Raw genomic sequence first — 20,010 nt, forward strand, 5'->3', positions numbered from 1 at the left:
TATCGGGGGTTCCCCCAGACACCTCCCACGAGGAGCTAACGAGCGCGGCGGGGTCGGCGCTGCCCAACCCCGTCCCGGGGGGACTGCGCTGGTGCCGCGTCCCGGCGGGGCCCCGCGGGCCGCCCTCCCCCGGGTGCCCGGCGCGGTCGGAGCGCCGCGGAGCCGCCTCCGCCGTTTGAAGTGCGGGGCGGAGGGGAGGGGAGGGCAGCGCAGGGGCGGAGGGAGGGGAACCGCCGGCAGCGGAGGCGGAGGGACGGGGCGCACCCGCCCCAGCAGCCCCACAGCCACCCTGCGCCTCCCGGCCGGCGGCAGCTCCCTGCGCCGCCGCCCCGGCGCCCCGAGCCGGCCGCGCCGCCTCTCCCCTCCGGCATGTTTTAAGCCCGGTCCTGCTCGCTCCCCTTAGGGCTTCCCCACCCGCTGTCGTCGGGTCCCGTTCCGTTTTCCCCGTTCGGTCCTTGCGTATCCCTCCGAGAAGGGCCGGCGGCTGGGGGGGAGCGGGGGCGGTGGGCGCCCGGGAGGGGCGAGGGCAGAAAAGCCCCGCTCGGTACTATGGCGTCTGGCTATGCCCACGCCATGGAGAGGCAGGCCCTGCTGCCCGCCCGCCTCGACGGCCCCGCTGGCCTGGACAATTTACAAGCCAAGAAGAACTTCTCCGTGAGTCACCTGCTGGACCTGGAGGAGGCGGGCGACATGGTGGCCGCCCAGGCGGACGAGGGCAGCGGAGAGCCAGGCCGGAGCTTGTTGGAGTCCCCCGGGCTGACCAGCGGCAGCGACACCCCGCAGCAAGACAGTAAGTGCGGGGACACCCCTTCTGCCATCCCTCCCCGGGGCGAGGGGACGCTGCGGCCGCTCCACGTGCGCTGCGCTGCCGGGGAAGCCGCGGCGGCGGCCGCCGGTGCTGGTCCCGAGGGGGCTCCCGCGGGGAAGCGGCCGGAGGAGCCGCCGTTGCCGGTCCCTGGGCCAGCTCACCTTTCTCCCCGAGCCGGTCCGGGGAGCCCGCGTTCCCCCAGCCCTCGGCGGAGCCGGCACCCGGCGGCGTGCGGAAACGTTTGTTTTCCTCCAGCTGCCTCCCGGGAAAAGCGGAGCGGCGAGCTGCCCGTTGCCACCGCGCCGCGCTCATTGGGTCCAGCACCGCGCTGCTCCGTCTTCTTTCGGGGGACTCGGAGGAGAACCGCCTTGGGAGCCTGGGCGGGCAGGATCGAGCCGAAAGGCTTGATCCCACTTTTTCATCCCTTGCTGTGGGGGCTGAGCACGGGACTTGGCTGGACGGGGCGAGGCGCGGCGGGCGGCAGAGTCGCTCTCTCTCTATCCGCCTGTCCCTCCGGCCCGTCGAAGCTGGGACCGGCGCCGTGGTGTGCGGGACACCTGGAAGCTGCTTGAGGCTCTGGATGGTGACCGGACGATTGCCCGACGACCTGCTCGGAGCATCCCGGCTCGCAAAGAGCCCGAGGGTGCGTGCGCGGCTGCAAAGTGCAGCCGTCGATCCCCTCCTCCCCGAGCCCCGCTTCTCCCGGGGCGGGCCTGATCCCTTTGTAGCCCCGGCGGGCAGGGCAGGGCGCAGACCTGCCCCTGAACATTCCGTCTTATCGGGTCTTCGTTTGGGCGCACAAGTAGCCGTAAAAGAACAACCTCGCGGCTTGAGGGCGGCGAGGACGGGCGCCAGGTTGCGCGGCATTTTCCAAGCACCGCTTGTTATTTTCCAAGCACCGCCTGTTATTTTCCAAGGGCAGGGGTGTCGGAAAAGGCGAGCCGCGGCGGAGAGGGGTGAGGTGGGTGTGCAGGGCCCCCCCTTACCCTCCTTCTGTTTTGTGTGTATATATATATATATGTGTGTGTGTGTATATCCCCGGGTGCAGGGACTGGCCGTGATTTTCGTTGTGGCTAAGGGCTGGCTGTGCCCGTCCCCGCCGTGTCTACCGTGGGGCGGGCAGGGCCCACGGCTGCGGACACGGTAGCCCCCCATCCCGGGACGGGGGTCTGCCCTGCGGCAGCCGACGAACAGCGAACGAAACTTGCAATTGCCGAAAAGCAATTTTCGTTCAGTTTTCGGCAGTTGCAATTTTCGTTTGCTTTTCGGGATTTTTTTTTTTTTTTTTTTCTGCCGGGAGTGGCCTCCGACCTTCTTTTCCCCGCGGATCCGACGTGGCTTTCTCGGTATCCCGAAGGAAACCGGGCTAGGGAAGGGGGTAATTTTCCGAAAAGCAACCGCTCCTTACACCATCGTCCGTGGCATCCCCGAGTTTTACCCTGGCAAGACATTTTCTCCGGGCGGGGAAGCATCATTGCCGGGCGCGTTTATTGCGGGACAGCGGTGGGGAAGCAGCGAGCGGAGAACCGGCCCGGAGCGCGGCTGACAGAACCACCGCCGCTGGGAGATGGCTTTGAAAAATAGCCCTTGCCAGGACCCGGAAAAATGTGGTTTTTTTCTGGCCATGAAGGTGTATATTTTAGCGGGGAACGCACTGATCGCTGCTCACCCCGATTCAGCTCCCCGTGTCACAACACTGCAGCCAGAGGGTCGCCGAGATACTAACCAACAAGTTACGTACACAACTATTTTTTTTTTCGTTCGATTCCGACCCCCCCCCCCACCTCGGTTTTGTTTATCTTATTTGGACCCGATTTACTCCTGGTGCTGCCTCTTGCGGACTGCTGAGTTCTCCAGAGCTGCCTCGGTCAGCCTGGAAAAGCGGGGCTGTGTTTTCCCAATACCCACCCTGCTCTTAGAGCACTAAAAGGACCAAAAATCCCAGTCCGAGGGTGTGATTCCCCATCAGCATTGCCAAGCAGGGACCAAACTGCAGCTTCAAACAATTCAGAAGTTTTCTGAATGCTGTAGAAGTTTCAGTGCTGTCGCAACGAATTCGAAACTTAAAAAGTATTCTACACTAAGCAACAAAATGAACACCAGGGATTAATTCTCATTCTCTCTATTATTGAGCAGAGCTGTCACCTGGGCTTTCTGGCTTTTCCACTGATGCATTTAGTAGAACCTGTGCATCTCTGTGCCTCAGTTTTCCCACCTATTTTATGTGTTTTGCAAAGTGTTTCGCAGCCCAGGCAGTAAAAGGACTATGCTGCAGAGGTATGAGCTTTTCTTGGTGGTTCAGTGAAACCGCTGGGGCTTGGTTATTCTCCATATTACTAAGGGAGAGAAGGTAAAAGTGATTGGAGAAATTGCAGAATGTCTGAAGAATACTAAAAATGTTCTCCCAACCTGGGGGAAATTCAGCTAGTCTGTCACTGGTTTCTCTCCCAAACCAAAGTGAAAAGTCAAATTATTGGGACGATTTGTCCAATCCAAAATTAAGGGAAAAAGTTTGACACATAAATGACAAAAGGTTTTATTTGGACATTTGAGATTGAAGGAACTATTTCACCACTAGTTCATTTGAAAAAGGTTCAGGAGGAAACGTTTTGTCTTATTAAAAACCAAAACATCTCTGGGACAACTGTCAGCCTACTAAGGAGCTGATTTTCTCAGTCATGCTGCGAGGCTGTCACTCTCATTGACTTTAGTTCAAACTGTAGCTCTGAAAACCATAACCTAAAGGCTGATAGAGTTCACAGTAACCTCCCTGTCTCTGCTGCTTAGCCAGGATGACACTGCAACCCGAGTTTCTCTTCATTGTGAAACCACCTGTTAAGATGCAACCAACTCTTGCTTTGGCAGCAAGGGCTTTTGCTAACTCTGGCTAAAACCAGGATGAAAATGTAGGTCCCAGCTCAGCAGAGGGGATGCCCTGAGCTTCACAGCAAAGGCAATTGGCTCCTATTGCTCCTGTGCTCTTTGGGAGTGACAGAAACCCGCTGGTGGCCTATGAGTTCCCAAAACTCGTGGGTCTGAGCAGGTTAATTCTCCAATTCCAGAGCTGGTAAGCTACTAGCTCTTGGGGTGTTTTTTGCTGGGTTTGGTTTTTTTTTTTTTTTATGTTTAAGATGACATTTTTGACCTCCCCCTTTTTTGGTTTGTTTGTTTTGAGTCTCGCTGTTGATGGCGTGTAAAATGTTGTGGCAAAAGCATGAGCAGCAAAAAAAAATTGTTATACTCTCATTTCTTTCGTGAGGAATGAATAAACCCCACTTCGATCCAGTATGTGCACAGTTCTGCGTATTGGAGTTATTACTGTCCATTAATTTATCTTCAGTATAAAAGCGATGGCAGTTTGGGGGTTGTGCTTCTCTTCCAGGCTGGCAGATTATGTCGGGCTCTCAGGGCTCATTTGCAATTAAAGCTGGGGTGCAGCAGACCCCAAGACTACTTCTGTCTCAGTGGGAATTGTGGCCCCTCAGCACTGCCGCTGCTCCCCAAGGAAGCAGAAAGCCAGCCAGGAGGAGGTGAGTTTCTTTGCTCAGGCTGGGTCAAGCAGAGCATCTGCGCTGGCTTCAGCTCCCTCTTCTCGGCCAGCGGGTTGGGAGCACAAGGAAAAGGGGTTTTTCAGCTGGCATGTTGTTGGGTGATGGATCTTGTTAGCACAGGATTTTGCAGAGATCAGAAATAGAAATTATTTCAAGAAAGGACAAGACAAATTCAGGGAGGACTGAGGATGGCTCTTCACGGCAGCAGCATCTGGCTCAGGGAGCCGTGAGTCTGGGAGACGGGAAGGATGAGCTGAGGCTGAGATGGCTCCATTGCTCCCTGGGCAAATACCCTCTGACTCTGTCACTGCTGGCAGTCTGAGACAGGATCCTCGGATGAAGAACCTTTGGTGTGCTCCCGCGGGGCTGTTTTTTATGCTTTAATTGCCTCTTTTAAATCAGAACAAGTGGGGCTGCTGCAGGAGTAAAAGGATTTGTGTAAATATTGAATTGTTTCTCTTTTTTTTTTGCTGATCTTGAGGTTGTCTGCGGTGCTGTGCTTCCCCACCCTTCGCTAAAAAAACCCCATATACCGCCTTAGAAAGAGGTGGAAAACCTCTGCCACTGCATCCAAACGTGAAAAGCAATTTGAAATGTGAAAAGCAATGCGGTGGGCTGCTGAGTCGCATGGAGGGTGAACGTGAGAGGAAGCACCAGGGACAACTGCAGGGTTTTCTTTGCAAACCTCTGCTTTATCTTGAGGTACTAAGTGGCTTTTTTGTTACTAAAACACAGCCTGTATTCCCAGAAAGTGCTGAGACTGTAGACCGGGCATGTACAAAGAATAGAAAGACGGGGAAAAAAATGCAGGGTAAATTGATTAAATCTAGCTGCTGTTTTCTTCCTCTCTTGTCCTGCATAGCTGATGGACAAAGAGCTGCTGATGTCCACTGGTTACCCTGGGATGAGCGAGGGAAACCAGTGTCTTTAATCCCGCGGGCAGTGATGAGCATCCTTACAAGGTGCTGCCAAGGAAGGCTTTCCAGAACCAGTCCTCCTCTTCCAGCCGCTGATATGCAAAAATTGCGGATCAGATTCATATTATTTTTGAGGCACTTGTTGCTTCTGATACCTGTGTGAAAAATACAACAGCTTGATTTGTCTTGTGCGTACCAGTTGTACTGCGTGTATCCTGGAGGCCTCTTGCAGGAAGAGTGGACGGTGTTCACTAGAATAAAGGTTAAATAACAGATAAACAACACAGACCAGTTGTTAGAAGTTTTTTTCTTTCCATCAATGTTCTTTGGGCGTATCCGTTTAATTACACTCTCGGGCTGGCTGGTGCGTGGTTATTCCAGCAAGTATCTCAGTGTGCTGGGTATTTTTCTTACATCCCTGAATCCTACAGTTTGAAGTTGAAAAACACTTTGGGTTTTTCACATAAATTTCTAGAGCTTTTGGATGCAGACTAAAGATGGAAACGTGACTCTGTCACAAACCTGAAGTCTTAAAAAATTAAATAAAGGCACCAAAAAGCAAATAAAAATGGACAATGTACAAATTAACAAAGAAAAAAGAGCCATGTGAATTTGAAAGAGGGAGCTAACTCAGTTTGCGAGCGCTGGCCACGCTGCCCACCTTTTGACGGGTGAAACTAGACTTTTATTTGTTTGTGAATTTCATTTTTTTGATCATAATCAGTTTTGCTTCCTGGTTCTCATGGTCTCATAATTTGCTGATGGTATTTGTGTTTTCAATCCATCCACACAAAGCCTCCAACTTTTTAATTCGAAAAAGATTTTGCTGAAGGTTTTTGCTCTTTTTCTTTTTTTTCCCCTCTTAATGTAATGAAAACATTTCCATGAAAATTAGATTTTGAAATCTCTCATAAAACTTAAAGGTTTGGTCTGAACTGCAGAACACTTTTAATGAACATCAGCTTTCTGTCATCTGCCCTGAGTTTCCACTACTAGCCAGTCTATTTTCCGTCTTTTTGATGATGTATAAAGCAGTGATCGCATGGGAAAATATTATCTCAGGTTTAATTTGTGCAATCCTTACGTACACGAGTCCTTGCATGCAATTCAATGGACTGCTTATATGTGTGCCAGTTAATGAATATTAGTGTTTAAAGACTTGACCAGCAGCCTCCAGTCATGCAAAAAAAGTATTTTTTGAGGTCGGTGGAATATTTCTTCACAGCCGTGAAACAGTTTTGCTGTCTGCATTTGGGGGCATGATTCTTTTGCCTTTCGGCAGAGGTGCAATGTGCATCAAAATATATGATGTTAAGAAGCCTGGAAAGAGCAAGCAAGAGCATGGGCAGAGTATGAGCAGGAGGGGCTGGGAGGACTGAGCGTTTAACAAGGCAGACACAGAATTATAGGGTCATAATTTCTTCGAGGTTTTTTTTCTTTTTTTTGCTTCCCTTGGCAACTTTGAGTTTGCTCCCATGGTTTTTGACATCACCAGAATGGGTTGATGGGATTTAAGGTGTTTATTCCTGGTTGCAAGTTGTTTATGATATATTTAATTGTTTTTGAAACCCATATTAAGTAGCCCTGAGGGAGCTGTGCTCCTGCTGGGCCTCCGTTGCGTAACGAAGTACATCACGAGTATTTATCAAGTGTCACAATATTCCAGACTTGGGCCTGTGTTTCTGGGGAGGATGAATCACTGCACTGCTGGTTCCCCACCCTACTCGCCTTTCCTAAAGGAGGTTTGGATTTCGGGGCGGATTGTGGAGATGCGGAATGACAATCATCACAGACTGGCTGGAGGAGCTGTTGTCCAAGGCTCTGATCTGACTTGATTTGAACTGTCCCCACCACTTTACGCTCAGGACACAGAAAGGTTTCAACCTGTGCTCGGGTGGTGGAGGACAGAGCATAGGTTTTTAGTCTGTTTCCCCCAAGAAAAGCTGTTTGTGGGAAACAGCTTCTGAGCCCACTGGCTGCTCTGGTGAGAGAGATGACAACGCAAAGGGGTGGGAGATCCCAGCAGGTTTTAGGGCAGTCCCAGGGGGTTTGGAGAAGGACCCAGCAGTGCCTCCCCTCGAGGGGGGAGATGCAACATAAATTGAGCCTTTTACTATCCACCGGAGAGTCTCTATGGGGACTCTGTGTTACAGACTGTGTCAGTGGAAGCTCACACATGTGTAGACCTGTGTGCCACCAGCCCCTTGACATGGGTCTGTAGGGATTTGTCCTTTGTCACCATGTGTTGTGACTGTAGCTCTCTTACAGTGAAGGTCCAACGGTCCTCCAGGGCAGTCCCACACTTCTTACTCCTAGGTTTGCTGGCCCTGCTCACATTCGTCATTCACTCGTTGATCTGTACACGTGCAGTACGGATCTAGCCTGCCATTTCTCTTCCTGTGCTCTTTCTGTGGGACTCAGCTGGTCTCTACAATGTAGCCCTGGAAGATGGTGTGAGGTGGGGATGGGAGTTCAGCAGAGGTGTGCTGCCTGTCTGCTGGTGTGATTTTTGAGAGAAGCTTCTTCCAAATAAGAACTTCTGGAGGATGCTGGTTGGGAAGGGAGCAGTGGTGCTGAAGCTGAGGGCCTCCTCCTGCAATGGAGAGCTCGGCATCCCCAAGGATGAGTCTGTGAAGGCCAAAGCTTGAAAGAGAGGCCAGTGAGCATCTCTTTCAGCTTCCATAGCTTTCTGGGTCCCTCTCTTGCCTCCAGAGGCTGAGAAAAGGTTATGCCAGTGTTTAAAGTACTGTCCCAGACAGTTTGGATTTGTTGTGCCCATGTGAAGTGACCGTTTTGCCTTGGAGTGGCAGTCCAGGACCTCCTGGTGCCTTGTGTTCCTGGAAGGGAAGGGTAGAAGAGAAGTAAAGGGAGCCAACTGTGCTGTTAACAAGTCACTACATCCTATTGCAGCATCCAGTTCATATTCCACCCAGATTTTCCTCCATTTCTGGCTAGAGAAATTTTCCTACAGGAGAAACTCCAGCCAGTCAGCAAGACTGCTGGGCAGGGCAAACATCCAAAGAGCCGCTCAGTATCTGGCTAGGACCATCTCCACGTCTTGATGAGCTGCTCAGGCAGCAGAACTGCTTTTGCACCAAGAGCTGGAATTCATCAGGAGCCTGGGGATGTTGCTTCCTGCTCTGAGCCCACCAGGGGATGAACTTCTCATGTGGCCTCCTTAACCAGAGTAAAACCAAAATTAACCATGGCCCTGTGCATCTAGGGACCAGATAAAATTGCCAGCAGCAGCCACTGAGTGGATAGGCCTGGAGAAAGAAGGTGGCATCAGCTCTGAAGGGTACCAGCAGACCCAGGGGCACTGGGAACAAAGCGGGGTGCTGGGGGGTGCTGGAGCAGAGTGGGTGGCTACAGAAGGCAGCACCCAAGTAGCTCCCAGCTCTCTCTTGTAGCCACTGTAGATGCTGGACTGGTCAAGCTTGGGTAGGTTTTGAACTCATGGGAACCTTTAGTAGTCTGCTATTTGCTCCTGGTTTTGTTGCGCTTGTGGTTGCAGAACAAGTGGCAGGTGAGTTGGGCTGAGCTGCAGCCAATGTGCTGGTGAAGCCATGAAGACCTGTTCAGTGCTGTGGAAATTGTCCTTTTTTTTGGAAGCGTCACTAATATGACCCACATTTGGAAAAACAAAAAATTAAAAACAAACAAACAAACCCAACAAAAAACCTACTTGCAGCTTTCAAAGAGCCATCACTTCTCCACATCAGCTCAGTGGAGTCTCAGCTCTGCAGGGATGGATTGGACTTTAATGGGGAAAAGTGCCTGAGCCGTAACAGTGCAAACAGAGTGTTAATGCTCTGGGCCTGGTGCTGCAGAAAGGGCTGCCCTCGCCAGTGGGTCTCCAGGCAGCTCCACTCCCCATGAAGTCTGGGCTGGTTTCCCATGAAGCTTTACAGCACTCTCCCCACCCTCTGGCTTGAAACACCATTTACACTTCATGCCCATTATCCTTCTGTGTGCTGCACAGCATTGCATTTCACCCTGGATGGAAAGTACGGAGCAGAGGTTTGTGAATCCAGCGCTGAGGTCTTGCTTGGGATGGATGAGTCCCATGCTGACAGTGCTGGAGACAGCTGGTGACAAGTCAATGTCTCTTTCCGAGTGTGTTTTAGCACTGGGGAGGGTGTTTCTAGACATGAGATGGTAGTACAGCCTGTATGGTCTTGAGTGCTTGAGGTTGTCAGAGTAAATGTATTGCTGATTTTGCAGTGAGAGAGAGAAAAAAAGCTTTTGAGACCAGTCCAGGGCCAAGCTCTGCACCCTGCTGCCTTCACTCCGAATGCTGATGGGAGCCTGTGCCTCTCCACGGATCAGGGCTGGGGTGGTGGAAACACAGGTCTGGATTTTACGTACACACACACACAAGGCAGCCCGCTGGGGAGGGCATTTGTCTGCTCCATGTGCTCCCCAGGCACTGGGGGGCCACTCTGCGTGGGGGTTCTGCAGCACAGGGTTTGTAGGGTGCAGCATTTGTTGGTGCTGGGAGCCGCCTGCCCAGAAAAGTCTCACACCGAAAATCAAAATTGAAACAGTGAGGCTTTTTTTTCTTCCAAGCGTCAGTAGAGATGGCCCAGTAGGATGACCCAGCCTGTCTTTTATTGCTCCAAAATGCCTTAGTGCCTTGACCACAGAGTCTTCATGTCTTTTTCCTGTGTATTTGCTGCCATAACTTGTCTGAGTTCACCGTGCTGTGCCACACTTTTCCTGCTCATATAACTGAGTATGATCCCAGCCCCTAATTAGGGGCTTTGAAATCTGCTGGTTGTGGGTTATATAAGAGCTTGGCTTTAGCAGCAATTTGGGAAGATTCTTTTCCCTCTGCATTGCCCCCAGCAAGTTGCAATTTCATCCACCTCAGTCTCTGGAATCTACAATTTTCTGTGTTATTTAACTCATTAGCATTGAGGAGATCTCCTTCCATGAACTGGAGCAATTTCCAGCAAGTTTGTTCCTGCAGGGAACCCATCTTCTGCTCAGGCACACCTGAGTGCACCCCATGCTCTCGGGACAAGCTGTGTTTGCTGTGTGAACCCATCCATGGGGTGAAACAGTTTTCGGTGGCAGATTTTTGCATGTGGACTCAGATCTCCTGAGCATCTCGAGATGCTGGGGCTCTCCACAAACCCAAAAGATGCAAAGAGGGGCACATGTCGGTCAGCAGGACGGTCCCTGGATCATTTGGCAGCAGGCACTGGAATTCCCAGCGGCTGGTTGGGATGGTCACCCTCTTTTTCCTGGCTATAGCCTGGTCTTGAAGGTTTGGCCAAAAAGATCTTTACTTAAAATTTCTTTCATTTGGACAACTGCTGATGAGTCTCATGGAAGCTAGGGGAACTGCTTAGAAGTGAGTGCTTGTGACTCATTGCTTGTTTGTGACTTGTTTTTTGTTGTTTCTCCTTTAAAAAAAATCAGCTAATCAGTTAAAAGAAACAATCACCTGTGATTTAGGAGAGGGATCTCTCATTGTAAATAATAAATTAGCATCAGGAGACCAGGCAGACAGAATGGTTGATGAATATCCTGCAGGCTGAAAGTTGTTTATCAAGCCTGTTTGAAGACTTATGACTAACAAGCTCATTTACAAAGTTTGGAGTCTGTTCATGAACCGTTCTCCAGCTGGGAGGATGTGGGAATCATCAGAAAATGTATTCACAAGTTACTCGAATCGTTTAAAAAAGCAATCAAACAAACAAAGGCTGGTTTTTGGAAGGGAACTGTAAATTCCTTCCCCCCCCCACTGGGTTTTCTGAGGCATTCCCCTTAGGAAAATGAGAGGCCGGGAGAAGAATGAAGAACCCCACATTGTTTGCCAATGACCTGTTTTGGTGCTAACCCTTCCTGTGAATGCCCCGCTACTGGCCAAGCCCTCCAGCTGCGGCAGAGCTGGTCCTCCATGGGACGTGCTCTGTGAGGTCCAGTCACAAGCACCCAATGGGATGGGTCTGTCTCATCTCTACCAGTGATTCCCAGTGGGGAAACTAGGTTTGCGAGGGAAGTGACTGCTCACACTTCTCTGATGCACTTATGGAGCAGATCTCCATCATATCACAGCCCAGTGGGTTTCTGTGTGGTGCCCTGGCATGGAAGCCACTGCTGTCAACCTGCTGTCTATAAAGGGGATGAATTCGTCGTAAGGAGCCTGTACTGGAGCTGTGTGGCTCCATGCCCTTTGCAAATCTGTTTGCCTGGCCTTAAACCAACTCCCCTACTCAATGCAGAGTGCCCAGTCTTTATGAGGAGAGGTAGATGTTTTTCACCCCCAGCTTCTCCTGTAGTTCTGCTTCATTTGTGGAGCATCTTCTCATGGTGCTCAGCCACAGTGGGCGCTCCAGGTGGGCTCTGCTTGGGCATGCTGCGTGTCAAGAAAGATGCAAACAGAGTCAAAAAAAGTCCAGAGGAGTAAAGCAGTAGGGAGAGCTCCAGTTTAGGAGGAAGGAAGATGTGCTTAAGCTCAGGAAGATGAGGGTGTAAACTGATCTCCAAGCCCACTTCTGTTGCAGCAGGATGTATGTGAGGCAGTAGAGAAACCCTCCTGGGTCTAGGGAGGGTAGGAAAGCCCTGGATGAGGTGTTGTGAGGATGACTTGGAGACCACAAGCACAGATCTGATTGAGACCAACATGTAAAGGAATAAACAACGTAGAGCTGATTCTGCCTTGGGAAGGGAGTAAAAGGGGTCTCTTGGACATCCTTTCCCCAAGTTTCAGTGACTGCATGACTTGACTAGGAATGTGCCTGTGTGCTTAATCCTGTGTTTCATCTGTCCTGGGCAGCACAATGATGCTGTCTCTAATTTCCCACAGCAGGTTGCTGTGCTGGGTTCAACTGGGGTGCCTGGGGGGGCAAGAAGGACCCAGACAGCCAAGGGAAAGCATGTGGATGGGAAAGGGACACGCTCACTGGGGTGACCCACTGCTGGGAAACCAGGCAACAGATTTTCTAGATATGCCTTTTGGCTTGGGCATTGTGGGCTGGAAGTAGGTGGTGTGATTTATGAGACAAACTAGTCTGCAGTTAGCAAGCACAATGCCCCAAAAAGCTGCCCTTCATCAGTCTGGCCAGGCTTGTGTCTGCCTTTGTGAATGCTGTGTGCTCCTCTGCCCAGAGACAGTCTGTGGCTGGAGGAGGTTACAGTGAGTGAGTGAAGAGGACGCCTTGTTCTCGGGGGGTTGGAGCACTCTGCAGGGCTGGGTGCTGAATCCTGATTTTCCTGCCAGCAGTGGTGCTGGGCTCCCGGTTCTCTCCAGGCGTCCTTGGAAGGGCTTTGCACTCTGCTGTGCTTTCCCATTCTCCACTTTGAGCGGGAGCCATTTTGCTGGTGTGACATATCGCCGTCGTTCTCGGCCTGTGCAATGCCGAGAGTCATTCCAGACACTTGTGGTGATGGATTTGAATCCTCCTTTCTGTGACTCTCTAGAAAGAGGTCTTTCTCCCTGCCTCGGTGCTTTAATCCATCAGAGAAAGATAGAACAAGAGCCAGTGGCTGGGAGCAATAGCCAGACGTGCATTCAAAGGAGGTAGAAAACATGCATTTTTTAACCGTGAGATGCTGTGTAATCACCAGAAATAACTCTGAAGGAGAGCGTTGGCTTCTCTGTCTGTGAATGTCTGGAAGCCCTTTTGGAAGAGCCGCTTTTGTCAGCCGTGAGTTATGGGTCTCCCTAGCTGGGGTAACTGGGTGAAATGCTGTGACTGGGTCTCGCACAGAAACCAGAAAACCAAGGAGCTCGGCTCTAGCCGTGGGACGGACGGACACGCTGCAGCATTCCTGCGCAATTCCATGTCAGGGCTGTTCCTGCCAGGAAATTGGATCACAGGACCAGATGGAGAATGCACATCCACTCGGTGCGAGGCTATTTACAGGTTTGAACCAAAACATAGCGAGAAACACAAAAGAAAAGCAATGTCCTCATCTCTGATCATAACTCAAGCCCTTATGTGAACCAGCTGCCACGCTCATTTATAGGACGATCCCCTCTCCAAAATCCCGCCGTTAGGAATAGCAGAGATGGCTCTGCAGAGGTTTTCCTATGAAGGGTGAACATCAGACATGAAAATAGCCCAACTTGCTCTCGTATTTCAGGACTTCTTCTGAGTTTATTGCAACTCTGAAGAAAACAGGCTGTTGCATGACATTTCTGGTATTTCTGGCCAGGTTGAGAGTCTATGTGAACAGTGTCTCTTGTAATCGCAAGACTGTTGGCTTTGGGTAAAATGAGGAAAACAGGGAGAGCTGCAAATCTAATCAATGGTGGGAAAGGAGGATAAACGTGCTCAGCATTCTCATAGTACCAGAGGGACTCCAAATCAATAGGGTGGACCATGATGGCTAGAGCCATCTTGTGTGTCTCTGTGTCTCCACTTCATTTTGTGTTCTCTTGTTGCCAGCCAGGAGGGAGCCCACTGAAACCAGGAAGGCCCAACGGACCATGAAAAGATGACTCTTCCGAGAGTGTTCATAGCACAAAGCCCTCATGGCTGGCCCGTGGGGACAGGAGCCTTCCTCCACCCCACCAGGCTGGGCATTTCCCAGGACCAGTGTTCAGTGCTCACGGCCACGTGCTTGTGCACACACTGTTGGTCAAGGAGAATGGAAGTGCAGAGGTTTCCAAATGTGCTCCATTTCTAGAAGGGCTGTTACGTAAAATAATGTGGCAAGAAATGGTTTGGCAAATGGTTTGGAGCAATTATGCTTTGCTTTGGTATGATTGATAATGGGGATGAGGAGAAAAGATCAAAATAATTTAGCTCCTCTTAAAACTTTGCTGGGCTGAGCCATATTCAAGACTCAGTCCGGGTGTGAGAAGTCAGAAGGTCTCAGAATTTGTGTCTCAGATTGACTCCCGGCAGGATTTAAGCTTCTGAAAAAATCCTGGCACTTCCATGACCATGTTAAACCTCCCACACCACAGCTCTTGGGCGTTCAGCATCACTGTGTTGTGCTCGGGTACCTCGTCATACTTTGCAGCTGAGCTGGGAACTGGAGGGTCCTGTCTGCACTGCAGCGAGTGTCCCTGGAGACCATCAGCATCATCGTCCATGTCCTCCTGAAAACGTGGCTATTCATTGCTGCAATCAGGAGGCACCACAAGGCACACGTGTGAGTAGGGTCATCCTGAACTGGCTGTGACATGGCTGGATTTTGTTGCAGGCTGTTCCCTGTCTGTTAATCCTGCTTTAGGTCAGCCTCTCTGTTAAGATAAAAATTCTGGCTTATCTGGTGTGCAAGAGAGAGGCTGGTACCTCTGGGAGAAATGCCCACCCTGACCCGAACTGGTCCTGTTGCTTGTTTTGAGAGAGTTGAGAGGATGCTTAACCCACCAGGGTCAAGGATGTTTGCTTTAGCTAACAGCAGAAGCGGCTTGGGAAGAAGTACCAGATTTTCCTTTAGCAATGTTGACAGTCAAAACAGCCAAAGAGACAGGTACTTTCCTACCTAGAAATGTAGTCAGGCACTTCTTGGGTGAATTGCTTCTACATTGAAAAACACAGATTCTGTTCAACTCTAGCAGGCAGGAAATTTCTGTGAGTTCCAGCTGAAGGGGGGATACCTCCAAATTAAAGCATTTATGGAGAAAGCAGATGCTTTGGGTAAACACTTTGATTTTCTTTTGCATTTAAAAGCAGCATCTATGTTGAGAGAGGTAGGGGAAGATTTTATAAGTCTCAAAATCAAAAGAAACAACTTTGGATTTTTTTTTCCTTTTTTAAAGTAGAGAGAGCCAAAAGCCCTTGGTTGGCACCAGTGCCCAGTTGTGTTTGGGGGGTGATGCTGCAGGAGGATTTGGGGAGCTGCAGAGGCCAGGAGTGAGGGGCATTTCTGTTCTTCTGGTGCCACCTACTGGTCCCAGCCCACAGAAAGGGCTGTGGCTGCGGAAAGGGGAGGGAAACATGGGTGGATGGATGGTCTGGTATGGCCAGGGTCCCGCAGGAACATGGGCTGCTTGTCCTCCCTGCACAGGGCACACAGATGCAGTCGGTGCTGCGCTCCCCACCACCTTGCTCTCCACTTTCTTCTGGTTTAATAGTTAAAAAGATTGACGCATCCATACTAAAACCCAGGGCTTACTTGCCCGTCCTGAGTGCCAGCTTCTTCCCGCTCTGGCTTTGCCGAGGATGGTGTGGGTTGTGATGTGAAGGAGGCAGCTGTTGGTGATGATGCTTCTGCTGCTGTGCACCTCCAGGTTGGGATGTCCATGGAGCAATGGGGGCTGAGCTCTGCTGGGTTTTCCCTTCGCTTTGGCAGAACAGTGACCTGGTCTGGTCTGGATTCTTGAGTGTCTTGTAAGAGCTTGGGCTCACTCAGCTGCTTAATCCCTCACCGCTGGCATTAATAACACCTCTTTCCTTTTACTGAGCCATCGGGTTTTCATTAAAATTGTAGGAGCTGAGTTATCTTCAGAGTTCCCATTCAAATTGTCAAATTGAGGTTGAAACTGGCGAACAACTAAAAAACTGCTGGGGGGATCAGAGGCAAAGAGCATGTCACGTTGTAAGCGATTTCTCCAGAAACCCAGCTGAAACCAGCTGGGGAAGCTGGGCTGCCCTTTTGGAAGGCACCTCCAAGGGGTTCAGTGCCCAAAGCAGCCCAGCTGAGGACACAGGCTCCTCAGCGGGTGCCCGACTCCTGCCAGAGGCTGGAGCAAGCTCTTGTCCGCAGCTTCTCCTCCGTCACTGCCTCTCTCCTGCCACACGTTGCACGCTGGCTTTGCTGTCCCGGTGGCTGGGCCAGCCCCACGTGGCACGTCCCTGGGGAGAGGATGTCCTCTCTGTTGTGGCTGCTTCAAAGGGCTGAGGCCCATCTGTGACTTGCTTCACTCCGACGTGGCAAGGGGCACTCTGAACAAGACACAGCCTGCCTTGAACTCAGCTGGCACAGGGAGCAAGGAAAAGGGAGAGCCAGGAGAGAGGAAGTGAGTTTCAATTTGGTTTTCCAACAACCTTTCCCACTTTATTTTACAGTTTAAAGGCAAGACCCACAGTGGGACACCTGATAGCTTGGGAGCAGTATCTGTGCCACGCAAATGTACTCTCTGCTCTGCCACGCAAATGTACTCTCTGCTCTTGCAAACACAGGAGGTATCACCCCTTTGGTTACTATCAGTAGTAACTTTTTGAAATTCTTGGGTTTCAAGCCTTGACATTTCCCAGGCTCATTTTCTCTAATGATTTGAGAGAAGTCAAAGCCCTTTCTGTGTGAGAACTGGAGTCATGGGCAGTTTTTGGTGACAGGTTGTACCTGAGAGCTGGAAAGGCTGATGCTCAGGTACCGGGGACTGCCAGGTTGGGGAGGATACCTCTGTGCCAGGATTATAGATCCAGTAAAACTGCCAGAGCCACTGCACAGCAAATGCCTGAGCAACAGAAGAGGTTTGTGGGAGAAACCTGCACATTGTGCGACAGCCCCGGCTCAGCAAGCAAGAGGACTTGAAATCATCTGTGTGTAAATGATAATAATTGGGAGTGCTTTTGCCTTCCCTGTTCGTGTAAGGCAAGATCAGAGTGCTGTTAGCCAGAATGAAATGTAATATTTGTTTTAGTAACCCATCCATCCTTCATCAGGGATGAGGGGATGAATTCTCTAGCTTAAAAGCTTTTTGTCTCCAGCTCATGCAATCCTTCTAATGCTGAGAACATATTTGGTCCAAACATTACTTAGGTTTAATTTATGTGAAGGCTTGGGTTTTTCTTCCTCTTGATTTTGGTTCAGGAAAGCGTCCCTATTCATCAGGGGCACTTAAACTCTCTGCAAAGTAAAAGCAGCGTCTAAGCTGGGACAGATCGCTGTGTCTGCTGTGAGTTGAGCAGGAACGAGGCGGCGGCAGCAGATGACATGCGGTTTGATATGCTTCTTCCCATCAGATGTTGGGAAATAAAACATAATTCTGATATAATCATTTGACAGTGTTGGCTTGGTTTCCCCTTGAGTCTTTGTGTAAAGAGAGTGGGTTTAAAGGCCTTTTTATTCCCAGACAAAGAGCTAGGAGAGGACTCCGGGGTCTGCCCTGTCGAAAATGCTGTCTGACTTCTGGAGCGGGAAATGGCCGAGATTTTCCTATGTGGTTGCCTCAAGTTGGGCATTTCAATCTGTACTTAGTGCCTGATGGCAAGTGGCTTGAGCATCAAAGGGCTCTGCAGATGGGTTTTGCTGTCACACTTCAGCTTTTAAAATTGGGCCAACTGGCTTAACGACAGACCTTTACTACCAGGACACCAGCTTTTGCCTGGCTCGCTAACAGAGCGCCTGAAGCCTTTATGGGAGGAATGTCCCTTACTGCATGGATGTCACATGCCAGTACAGCGGACCGAAATCTGGTCTCAGCATTTCTGTGACCCCTTGAAGAACCGTGGCTTTTAGTTTTTTGTTTTTAAGCTTCAGATTCTGGGGCTGTGTGAATATCTGGGATAAAAAAAGTACATCTCGATGCTGCTCTCCTACAGAGGGTCCAGCTTGTGGTCCATGAACATCTAGGTTGGTCTTGTTTTGGCTGCTTTTGCTGTGCATGAACAGCACTGGGTGGCACAGCCAGGGCAAAGCCATCCATTCTCCCCCAGCCCAGTAAAGACTCACACACAATTTCAAGCCAAGTGACAATTTCTGGGCTTGCAGGAGCAGGGGTTAACTCAGAGGCTGCAGATGCCAGGCAGGCATCTGGGCTTTACAAGTGCTCAAGTGGAGTGTGCTAACACAGGGCAGGCTGCTGGCTGCAGCAATGTGCAAAAAGTCTCGTTTTCCCCCTTTGCTTTTTGTTGTTGCTGCACTACTCCTGTGAATGGTTCAATATCTTGCCAGGGCAAGGTAAACATTTGGTCTTTGCCCAATAAACCTCTGTGTCTTTAGGTCTGCTGTAGCTGTGCATCTCTGAATTGGGGTGGGGAAGGAAACTGTAAAGTTCTTGCAGAGCGTGTGGGTGGGAGCGTTTTACAGCTCGCTGAATGAGCTCCAGGTTTGTGGTAGGAAAACCCAGCTCAGGCTGACCTCTCTGGAACCCGCTCTGAGAGCTGAGGCAGTGATTGCTTCTGGACCAAGAATCTCTGTCACGTTTTCCAGGTTATCTCGGATAGCACGGGACCAGGTGACTGTCTTCCCCTTCCCCAAGCATACACGCTCTCTGCAGAGAGGCACTCATCCTGAGCAAACACCAGGAAGATTTCCTGACTCTGAGGTTTACTTTTCTGGAGCGCTCAGCAAGCCAGAGTGGAAAGAGGTTTGAAGCCCTGGGGAGTGTGCTTGCAGACCTCTTTCCTCCTCTCAGAGAGTGGGAATAATCCCATGGGACAGGGGCAGCACAACTGTCTCTCATCCTGGGATGTAGCTGAGCTGTGCAGGATCAGGAGGTGATGGAGCTCCCAAATCACCACCTTGGGCATGGAGCCAGGTAACCTACCCATTGGGTTCCATGCCCTCCTGAGCCATCCATACTGTTGACTTCAGTCCATCCCAGAGGAATGAGACAGTTCCCTCTTATTCCTCCTTAGCACTTAGCTGTGGGGCTAACAGACTTGGGGTATTTTGCTCCAAATGGAGCAAGATACAGCAGTGTGGCTTGGAGGGTCTTTGCAGCTTGGCTAGATCCAGCACAAGTCCAGCTTTGTGAGCTGTCTGTCAGCTTTGCAAGGCCCTCGCTTGCCGTATCTCGAGCCCTGTGGCTGAACTTGGCAGGCATGTGAGCTGGAGGGCTGGGGAGGGGGTTTCACCAGTCCTAAATCAGGCGGCAGCCTCCTGAGAAGGGGCAGAAGCGCCGAGTCCCCGGTCCCCCTGCAGAACTGGCAGCTCATGCCGAGCATTGTAGCCAAGCATGTTTGCAGTGTTTTATGGGGCATAATCTGTTGTCATTGAAGCCGATGGCAAATTCCGTACTTTCTGCAGCTGACACTAAATAGGTCTTTTGAAGATTGTAATTTCTCGTTTAACCAATGCCAGTTGCAAATACTTTGTGCTGAGGAATAACCCCTTAGTGCCAAATAAAATACAGTGGAAGTCTGTGGCATGTTTTTTGGCGTATTGTTAGTTACAGCCCTCCTGACAGAGCACATTCTATGCTGAAGATAAATGCTTGGGAGCCTCTTGCCAATTTATGTCCGAAAGGGCTTTTCTTGGATGTCCTCTTCTCTGTGGAAAATGCTTTTCTGTTTTTCCAGCAAACATTTAATGAGCTGCACTTAAAAGAAAAAGAGGACCTATTTCAGGACTAAACCGTTCTGCTTTAGTTCTCTCTGAGCTGGTTTGTGGCTCTTTGAGTGCTCTGATCTTTGTTACACCATGTTGCATGGCAATGTTCTTTGCATAGCAATATGCAAAGGCTCCAGGACCTGCCTGGGAGATGTTTTGGTCCACCCAGCACCACTCTGTAGCTGTACCTCGTGCCTGGGATAGAAGCTGACCCATCTCAGAAAATCCAGGCTCTGTTCAGGCTGCAGGTACAGTTGGCAGATTAGGACACTGGATTCCCATGCTGAGATCTCAGTCTTTCCATATAAATTCAGTTGCTGTGACTGAGGAGGAGCCTGGAGAGCTGGTGTGAGCGGGCTGGGGATGGTTGGAGGGTGTGCCTGCAGGGTGTGGGCTGGTGGTGGTCTATGGCCAAGAGTTTTGTATCTGGCTGCTTGTGACCGCTCACCAGTCCCTGCACAGCATTACTGCCAGCACTTCCAGAGCGTGGCGGGAGCCTGGGGCTGGCAGGAGAGAACCTTCATCCTGAGCCATGGTGTCCATCCTC

At 50.7% G+C, this 20,010-nt stretch overlaps 1 protein-coding gene across 1 annotated transcript in view; it reads left to right on the plus strand.

Moving 5' to 3' along the window:
* Positions 1-210: 210 nt before the first annotated feature.
* Positions 211-20,010, plus strand: part of PRRX1 (paired related homeobox 1) — a 39,576-nt gene continuing 19,776 nt past the window's right edge. The window contains exon 1 of the mRNA XM_082054733.1: positions 211-790. Within this exon, the coding sequence (XP_081910859.1) occupies positions 550-790 (241 nt within the window). The 5' untranslated portion in view covers positions 211-549. The remainder of the gene's footprint in view (positions 791-20,010) is intronic.

Source organism: Streptopelia decaocto (genome assembly GCF_964273445.1).
Source record: "Streptopelia decaocto genome assembly, chromosome: 5".
Classification (NCBI taxonomy): domain Eukaryota; kingdom Metazoa; phylum Chordata; class Aves; order Columbiformes; family Columbidae; genus Streptopelia; species Streptopelia decaocto.